General features: G+C 45.4%; 2 protein-coding genes across 6 annotated transcripts in view; one reads left to right on the forward strand and one right to left on the reverse strand.

The window, feature by feature from the left end:
* Positions 1 to 9,608, reverse strand: part of ETV6 (ets variant 6) — a 222,775-nt gene that overhangs the window by 31,924 nt on the left and 181,243 nt on the right. For all 5 annotated transcript variants that reach the window (XM_014540208.1, XM_014540210.1, XM_014540209.1 and 2 more), the window contains one exon: positions 5,135 to 5,274. In XM_014540208.1, the coding sequence (XP_014395694.1) occupies positions 5,135 to 5,274 (140 nt within the window). The remainder of the gene's footprint in view (positions 1 to 5,134; positions 5,275 to 9,608) is intronic.
* LOC102255183 (proteasome maturation protein) lies at positions 7,397 to 7,960 on the forward strand. Its single transcript, XM_005866815.2, has one exon. The coding sequence runs from the start codon at positions 7,443 to 7,445 to the stop codon at positions 7,866 to 7,868; it is 426 nt and encodes a 141-aa protein (XP_005866877.1). The 5' UTR covers positions 7,397 to 7,442; the 3' UTR covers positions 7,869 to 7,960.

A 9,608-nucleotide genomic window follows, 5' to 3' on the forward strand; every position in this document is an offset into this window, starting at 1 on the left:
AGTATTATTTTTGTGGCTCAGTCATGCTGCAGGTGAATGCAGGTATTGGAGCCGTGTGGGGGTGGCGTTAAGTCTTAGCTTTGCTTCTTTGCAGCTGTGTGATTTGGGGGATGTCACTTTACTGCTCTAGCCCCAATTTCCTCATCTGTAAAATGGGTATAATATTACCTTCTTGAAAGGCTGGGTGTGAAGATTAAATGATTTTAACATGTAAGAGCTTAGAACAGGGTCTGACATGCAAAAAAGGACCCCATAAATGTTAGCTTTAATTTTGTTATTATAAAGCAGATTCCTATACCTCATCATCTTTAATTATTTCATTAAACTTGTTTAAGATTCCCTTCCTCCAAATCAGTCTTTGGGCACTTGGATCTGGTGGCTGGCGGAGGGGAAGAGGTAATGTTTCCATTAATAAAGCAATCCTATAAATAAAACTTCTGTGGGCCATCCAGAATGTAGGCCACCCACTCTGCCCTCATCAAAGACATGATTTCTCTCCACTCTCTTACCCTGTGTGGTTGTAAGGAGAATTGAGAAAACAGTATTTTGACACTCGACATTTCTCATCTTCGCTTCCACTTTCCATGTCCACCTGGTGACAAAAAGCTGCCCCAGAGCAGAACTGTCACCTTAAAAGGGCCTACACTGTTGCAGAAACAATCACCGCACTGCACGTGCAAATATTTTCAAACTAAAGTGACTAAGAATCACCTCCCAGTCTCTTAGATGGGGCATAGGAGAGGGTGGAACGGAAGAGCTGAAATTATAGGGGGGTCCCCCAAGGAGGTGGTGGAATAAGAACATTTAAGAAGCATAGACATTTCCCTGGCCAGTGACTCAATTGGTTGGAGCGTCGTCCGTACACCAAAAGGTTGCGGGTTCGATTCCTGGTCAGGGCACACACCTAGGTTATGGGTTCAATCCCCAGTCAGGATGCGTACAGGAGGCAGCCAATTGAGCTCTCTCTCTCTCTCTCTCTCTCTCTCTCTCTCTCTTTCTCTCCCCCTTCCTTTCTCTCTAGAATCAATGAAAACATCCTCGGGTGAGGATTAGAAGAAGAAACATAGATCTCATTCCTTCTCCCTAGAGACTTGTGCATGTCCAGGCCAACATCATTTGCTGGCCTGAAATTTCTAAAGACTTTTTGCCTCCTGGTTTTGGTAAAAGAAGTATCATTGTTTATTTTGTCTTCTTCCTACATAACTATCTAATTCATACTATGCAGATAAAATGGGTCACAACAATAAAATAAAAGGAATCTAGAAGAGATATTTAGCTACTTCTGAGCAACACCAGGAGGACACTGTTGGGATTTTCTAGATTTTAGTTGCCCTTTTACCCTGAAGGTAGGGAATGCATCTTATTCATCTTCATATCACCCAGGGAGGCTCACACCATGGACAGAATGTGAGGAGTTGAGAGCTTAAAGATCTGAGACCATTTAGTCTAATCTCCTATCTTACAACTGAGGGCCAGAGAAATGAGAAACTTAACCCTTATGATTGTGCTGGAAGGATAATGGGCTAGAACAGCCGTGGGCAAACTACGGCCCGTTTGAAATGAATAAAACTAAAAAAAAAAAGACCGTACCCTTTTATGTAATGATGTTTACTTTGAATTTATATTAGTTCACACAAACACTCCATCCATGCTTTTGTTCCGGCCCTCCGGTCCAGTTTAAGAACCCATTGTGGCCCTCGAGTCAAAAACTTTGCCCACCCCTGGGCTAGAACCTGGTTTTCTGACTTCCGACATCATTCTTCAGAAAGTTTTATCTCAGCTGACCATGTGACCAGTTTGTCAAAATGATTCTGGTTTATGTCTATTGCCCTAGCTTACTTGTTAGAATCCCATTTCGTGGTCATGAATGTCTCGGTAGGGATGACAATTTATAAGGTTACCTGGTGATATAATGTTGCACTCTCTTCCCATAAGCAAATAAGGAAGAAGAGTAGGATGCAGGTTCTCCTAGACTTAGGTGGTGATCTGAGGACTGCTTTGCCCAACGCAGGACAATTTCAGGACACGGAGAAGATAAGTGTTTACAAAAAAAAAAAAAAAAAAGGTTTGAATTAGTAAGATCACCTTCCTCTCCTGTGGGAGCTCCGAGGGGGCCTGTGAGCTAACACCAGCTTCCTAGCTTATGGGACTGCCGTGTGGCTGCTGGTGAGGGGGGCGGGATTTCAATGCAATGTACTCGGATGGGATATTTGCAGGGAACTGCTGCTGCATTAAACAAGATACCTTTGTGTTAGGAGATAAATTCCCAGTATGACATGAATGTCTGAACTGGGTAAGGTGGTGGCAGTGATGAGGTGAAGCCACAGAGGGGCTGAATGAAGCTTTGTGCTTGCATGTCACTCTGCAAGCCCGCCGTGCCAGCCTATCGAGGGGCTGAGCCGAGCCCCCTCTGAAACGCCGGTTCCCCTTCCATTCTGTCACATCTCTCTGCGCCAAGTCAGGAGCTACACACTTTCATATGGTACTGTACCCCAATGAGGTCAAATAAATCACTGGGGACATAATATTTGCTATGCTTAATTTCACTTTACAGAACTACTTTTTTTCAGGGCCAGATCTCTCTGTATGTTAACATATGCCCATATTAATATGTTACTAGTCACAAGGAAATATCACAGTATTGATTCCAGAGATAGTTCCTGTCGAGCTGGATATTTCTTCTTGTTGGTGGAGGAGAGAGGAAAAGAGGTGGGAGGTGGGAGGCGGGTGGGGGCAGGGAACTCTAGTGGGTTCCTTCTCCTTCGTCACCAAGGGCACCAATAGATCTGGAAGTCTAGGGGCAGTGGCCTCTTCATATCGCCTCAGAATCTTGTACAGCTCTTCTCATTTGCTAACCGCTGATAAAAACCTAAGCTGCCCTTCACTTGTGTGTCCACCTGTCCATCTGAGAGCATGGCCTGCGTCTGCCTGGGCGAAGGAGAGGGCACGTACTCTCCGCTCCTGCTTCCTGGCTGATAGCTTTAAGGAGTGGTCTCTGAGACACAGTACTTTTCAGAGCAGGGTCTGCAGCAGAGCGAACTGGTTCACAGGGCGATGAGACCCTTGACCTTGGCCTCATTAGCTCCATTCTTTGACCGACTGAGCTCATCCCTACCACCACCACACTTGAGAGCACAGCTCGTTAAAGCGTAGGTGGGCCACATCTGTATTTAGATGGATTTGAGAGTAGCTCTGAGAGTAAGCCAGCTTTCTCTATTGATTAGCTCCTGCAAATGAGAACAATGACAAGCACACCTACTTCTGAGTCAAATCAGGCCCCGGGGAGAGGAGGAAGGATTTGTGATGAGGTGAGACCATCGGTCTCCAATCACATTTGGGAATAAAAAGAGGAATAAAAATTCCAAACGGGATTTTTTTTTTAAGTAATGAGAAAAAGAGAGAGGGGTGGGGGTAACACCCATCACAGGCCCTTTGTATCTGAAGAGGCAGGCAAGGTAATACGATGCTCGCCTTAATGTCAAGCTTCAGTAAACCCACCTCCTGGTTACTATGCAGGCGGAAATGTACATGCAGGAAGAGCAGAAGAAGGAAGAAACCAACTGGGGGTGGGGCCAGCTGCTAAATTTAGCAAGGGTGAAACTAGAGGAAGGAAGGATGAGAGAAACATCACAAAGCCAGGGACCTGCTGGGAAGCACTTGGCACAAGGAAGAGGTGTCAAGCTGCCCGGAGTCAGGCTCTCTTTTGTGAAGTGTTAATTAAGAAGACAACTTCTCATGTTCTTAATTTGCCAATACCAGAACAAAAATATTAGCCCTGCTCCTGGGGGTGATCTAGCCATACAAGGAAATGCCCCAAGGGACCAGGGTTTTAGTCCCCTAGTAATCTGGTCCTAAGAAAAAGTCCCAGGTGAAAAGTATTGCTGTGTGTCCCCACTTCTGTTGTCTAACCCATCCGGGCAGGAATGCTCCACAAAGGCACTGAGCATCGCTGTACAATGGAATGGTGCACAAAGTAAGATTTTTATACCTATTTCCCTGCCCATATGCCTGCTTTTTTTTTTTTTTAAGATTTTTAAAACTGCTTTTTAGAGAGAGAGGGAAAGAGAGAAAAACATTGATGTGAGAGTGTAGCATCAATCAGCTGCGACCTGTATGCCCCCTACCAGGGATTGAGCCCACAACCTGGGCATGTGCCCTGACCGGGAATGGAACCAGCAACCTTTCAGTGTATGGGATGACATTCAACCACCTGGGCGACATGCCAGGGCCCCATAGGCCTGCTCTGGACTATGTCCAGGGTCACAATGCAAGTCTGGTTTTCTGTCCTGTTTTCTAGCAATGATTTTGCTGATGGTGTGACTCACAGGAGAGCAGCACCTGGGACAGCTGAAATAAGCACTTACACTGAGTTCTCGGTAAGACACCACCTCTGGTGCATGAAGAACCCCTGGGTCCCCCACAGAGTTCACAGGGTTTGGGTCTTTTTTCATCCTCCAGCTTTCATTACCCTCTGCTCACAAATCTTCAATGATTCCCCATTACCTTCCTCCATCCAAATCCTCCACATTCGATTTCCAACCTAACCTCCTTGGAGTAGCTCTACACAGGTCCAGTGTGGATCATGGCTGAAACAGGCTGATGGCTCACAGGGTTGTATTGAGTTTGTTCTCTCTATTTGGGGTATGTTTAAAATTCCTCATAACAAAAGGTTGTGAGGAGGTAAGGGGGAGGGAAGATAAGCTGTACAACCCAAGTCATCTGACTACTTTCTACCCCAAGGACTGACTCCATCCTCTGCCATTCTCTCTGCTTGGAATGTTCTCCACACCAGTCCTGCTTATCTGAATCCTGCTGGGCCACCAAGGACTCCCCCAGAGCCACCTCATGCATGGAGCTGACCTCCTGCTGGTACCTGGGCATATCCCCTTCCGCCTCCTCGTTAGGATGCCTACTATGACATGTGCATATCTTGCTCCTTTCTTCGCCGAGATTGTGAGTTGCATAGAGCCTAGAGTATCTCTCAATCATCTTGGCATTTCCCCCAGGATCTTATACAAAGTAAGCATTCAATAATTGGTTTGTTGAATGAAAAATGACTCACATAAAAAAGGACAACTTATCAAATTAACAATGAGACCTCTTGGATCTGTCTAAGGAAAGACAAGCTTCCTCAGGTACCTTCTTCGTGGTTCTGGTGCAGTATGACTTCTGGCTGGGTGTGGATCGAGTTTCCGGGGTGGAAGAAAGGTGAAAAAAGAATCCGAGGTTTCCTCTGCTTCAGAATATGCTGAAGGAGTTCATAGAGCACATCACCTGGAGAGAGAAAGGAAAGAGAAATACAGAAATGGGAATATTTTATTCACTACTCACTGAGTTTCGACGGTATGCGTGGCACTGTTCTGAGTTCACCATGTCCTGTGAGTAGGACAAGCTCGCTTCCTACTCTCCCAGGGCTCGGGGGACACACAGGATGTGCCGCTTGGAACTCTAAAGGTCAGGGCATGTGAGTTTTTTAATAGGACTTTTTGATTATGAAATATACCAAAAAAAGTTTTATAAAATGCCGAAAACCAGGAAGAAAACAAAAGCCACCCATAATGTCATTACTAAGAGGAAAGCCCCATTCCCTACTTAGAGTTATAAATTAGAATCGAGCACATCATAGTTCAGTGTCCCTTTTTTCCTCCCACATTATTGAACTGTTCCAGTAGCTGCATAATGACTGCTTCACAGACTTTATTTGAAATTTAAATTGTCCTAATTTATTGCTATTCCTTTTGTGAAAACATCCTTTCCACATCCATCTTTGCTTGCATTTCAGATAATTCAAGGATTTATGAAGTCACTGAGTATGAAAAGTTTTAATATCCCTATGACAACTCAGAGATTCTTCATAGAAATCACCCCCTCCCAAAAAAAAACCCAAAACAACACACATACATAACACCCATGCTTTTCTACCCACCCCAATCCCAGGTAGGAAGAGAAAAAATATGAAAAAATTTCACTATCTGGTCACAGCTGCTAAGTACAGAAGAGACCGTATAGGGAACTGGCACATCTGGGATGCTTCCCTCCTTTAAAAATGCAACACAGCACTGCTCCAAGGTTCCATAATTTCCAGAGAATCGTCTTCAGTTGTCAGCCCCTTGCCGAGGACGGAGGGGGCTGTCCTGAGCTGGGACCCTTTGTTCTGATATATTTGGTGTTTGACGTGTCTACTGAGAAGTTAATTAGAGAAAAAACACCTGTCATGGTCTTGTCCCACCCCTCTGACTTAGATCCAAGTTCAAAATGCAGGTGGGTGCCTCAAAACCCCTTAGGGTGGGTGATTAATCTCTCAAATACCACAGCCCTGACTGTCCCCCACGCCCTTCCACACACAGATATGCCGTCAACAACGGGAACAAACAATGGGCTTTTATCTCTAATTTTAGCCATTTTAAACAGGCACTTTCATTAACAACTTAATTTAACTGCATATTTTGGGCTGTAGATATTATTTTTTTTCTTTTAAACTCAGCCTGAGAAATGCTCCCTGTTAAAATCTTTCTCTCTGCAAACCTCTACTCCTTTTCCATTTATCCCAAATCAAGTTCCATCGCATTCGATTCTGAGGGATTCCTGAGGTCCCTAGCGTCTTCGCTTTGGCTTTCGTCCTTCCTCTGCCTTTGAATTAGGTTGTTATTAACATAACTTACTGCCACTATTTACTATTATGACTCAATAAGGCAAAAGACTTTAAAGAGCTGAGGACACCAGGTCACTTGGGTGTTTCCTTTCAGTGAAACGGGCAAGAAGACGCAGCAGTGTTCTGAACCAGACTTTTAACAGGTCTTTGGAGGCAGAACCTGGCACACGTGATTGGGTTTGGGAGCTGGAAGGCTGCGGAGCTCACCTAAGCCCCATCGAGTAGTCACAGCAGTCATGGTAATGTTGTCTCCGATAAGATGAGGACACGGAGTCCGAACTACAGTCCTAGTTTAAAATTCATATTTTAATCACTTACAAAAACAAGTCACTAATCAATACTCTGTTTCTTTATGTTTAGTGTGATGTCTTCCTAAACTTTTCTTTAAAAAAAAATTATTGATTTCAGAGAGGAAGGGGGAGAGAGAGAGAGAAAAAGAGAGAGAGAGAGAGAGAGAGAGAGAGAGAGAGAGAGAGAAAGAAACATCAATGATGAGAAAGAATCATTGATTGGCTGCCTCCTGCACGCACCACACCTGGGATCTAGCCTGCAACCTGGGCATGTCCACTTACTGGGAATTGAACCATGACATCCTGGTTCAAAGGTCAATGCTCAACCACTGAGCCAACCCAGCCGGACTTCCTAAACTTTTCTTAATTTACACGGCCTCACACTCACTGGATTTCATCCTGTGGATTTGAGCGACGCTTTATTTGAGTAGCATGAAGAAGAGAAAACGGGCTGGCTGACGCGACCGGGCTGGAGAGGCTATTTGCAGCGTGAGCTAAAGATGAATACCAGAGGACTTGGATCTCAGCTAAAGGACAGTATTCCAGTTACTGAGCTATCAGCAAGTGGACCTTTTGAAAGTCATGATCTTCTTCGAAAAGGTTTTTCTTGTGTGAAAAATGAACTTTTGCCCAGTCATCCTCTTGAATTATCAGAAAAAAATTTCCAACTCAACCAAGATAAAATGAATTTTTCCACACTGAGAAACATCCAGGGTCTATTTGCTCCACTAAAATTGCAAATGGAATTCAAGGCAGTGCAACAGGTTCAGCGTCTTCCATTTCTTCCAAGCTCAAACCTTTCACTGGATATTTTGAGGGGCAATGATGAGACTATTGGATTTGAAGATATTCTTAATGACCCATCACAAAGTGAACTAATGGGAGAACCACACTTGATGGTGGAATATAAACTTGGTTTACTGTAATGCAGTGAGCTGACCATGGAAATGGAGGGGCTACATCTTGTTTATAGTCGTCTTTTTACTATAATAATTTTATGACAACATTAAAAGTACTGACACATGAAAAAAAAAAAAAAGAGAAAACGAAAACACTGAAAATGTGTTTCTGATGATTACTACTATTAAAAATGAAAGGTCAGTAATCAGTGTATCATTTTGGAAGGGGAGCCAGGAAATATAAACTTAGCGCCTGTGAGGTGTTCAACTTTGTTGTCTAGAGAGTCAGGCTGATGTGGAGGATGGCACAGACTGCAGGCCGGCTGCTGGGCGGGAGTGCCAGCTCGTCCACCCCGGTGACCTTGAGCGAGTCCCTGAACTTCTCGGCAGAACGCAAACAACATCCACCCCAGAGGTCGCTGTGAGGATTCAATGAGAGGATGGTCTTGAAGCAGTCAGAGCAGGGGTGGGTACACTGTTACACCCTAACCCAGGGGTGGGCAAAGTTTTTGACTCGAGGGCCACAATGGGTTCTTAAACTGGACCGGAGGGCCGGAACAAAAGCATGGATGGAGTGTTTGTGTGAACTAATATAAATTCAAAGTAAACATCATTACATAAAAGGGTACGGTCTTTTTTTTTTTTAGTTTTATTCATTTCAAATGGGCCGGATCCGGCCCGAGGGCCGTAGTTTTCCCAGGCTGCCCTAACCTCTTCCTGGGGTCACGCCCGGGGCTGGAGAAGCTCTGAGGTGTGGTGGCTGAAGCCTGGGCAGGAGAGCAGGCAGGGCAGTAACATGGGCTGGGAAGAGTCTCCGCTGTGGGGCCAGGCTGGTGCCTCAGGCTCGTCCTTTAACACCTCTTGGCCTCACTCAGCTTCATCCACCCCACAGGATTACTGGGAGGAGTGGATGAGGAAATGAGCTCATCACAGCACCAGGCAAACAGAAAACTCAGCAAACACTAGCTGTGGCTGTGACCACTGCTGTCACCACCACCACCACCACCATTATTATTATTATTACTATTATTATTATTGATAATACTATAGTAATATCTCACATATTGAACAAAGGAGGGGTGTCTGGGTCACGGTCAGTGAGTCTGTTTCCTCTCCAGAAAGGGCAAAGGTTAACTGAGGCCATTCAACCCATTCGTGGCCTCTCCGGACACCTCACCCCCCTGGTGGGCTAAGCCCACGGTGGGGCTAACCTGTGCTCTGCCCCACACTTTCCCAGGTCTTAACTTCAGCCTCTCACCCCAAAGCTGGCAAAGGGAGCCAGGCAGCCGAGGTTCATCTCTGAGTGGGCAGGAGCAAGCAGGCGGAGGAGAGAGCCAAGCGGAAGTTGGCCAGTTCCTCACCTAAACTGCACGCCTATTGTGAGAACTAGTAAGATAACATTCATCAGCACCACCTGTGACAGCTGGCTAGTGGGTGGGAGCAAGAGCCTGAGGTCCCAGGTTCCAGGCCAGGAAAAAACTGAATCCTAAAACTGTGAAGTACGGCCACAGCTAGATCCATCCATCCATCCATCCATCCATCCACCCACATGTTTCCTCAGCAACCAGGGCTCCGCCGGGGAATGTGTCAGGCTTAGCACAAACATGTCACTACTATGGGGACCCAACGAACTGCATGCCCTGTGTGTGCATGACCGGCAGTAATAACAGCTTGCTGAGAAATGCTCCTGATAACTGCTTGGAGTCTTAGACGGGAGAGGATTCTAGAGGTTTCTTACAATGACTCGAACTTGTGTTCAGTAAAAGT

The sequence above is a fragment of the Myotis brandtii genome, unplaced genomic scaffold (genome assembly GCF_000412655.1).
Source record: "Myotis brandtii unplaced genomic scaffold, ASM41265v1 scaffold237, whole genome shotgun sequence".
NCBI lineage: Eukaryota > Metazoa > Chordata > Mammalia > Chiroptera > Vespertilionidae > Myotis > Myotis brandtii.

Coding starts and splice junctions, on each gene's coding strand:
- LOC102255183 (XM_005866815.2), top strand. CDS start 7,443: ATGAATACCAGAGGACTTGGATCTCAGCTAAAGGACAGTATTCCAGTT.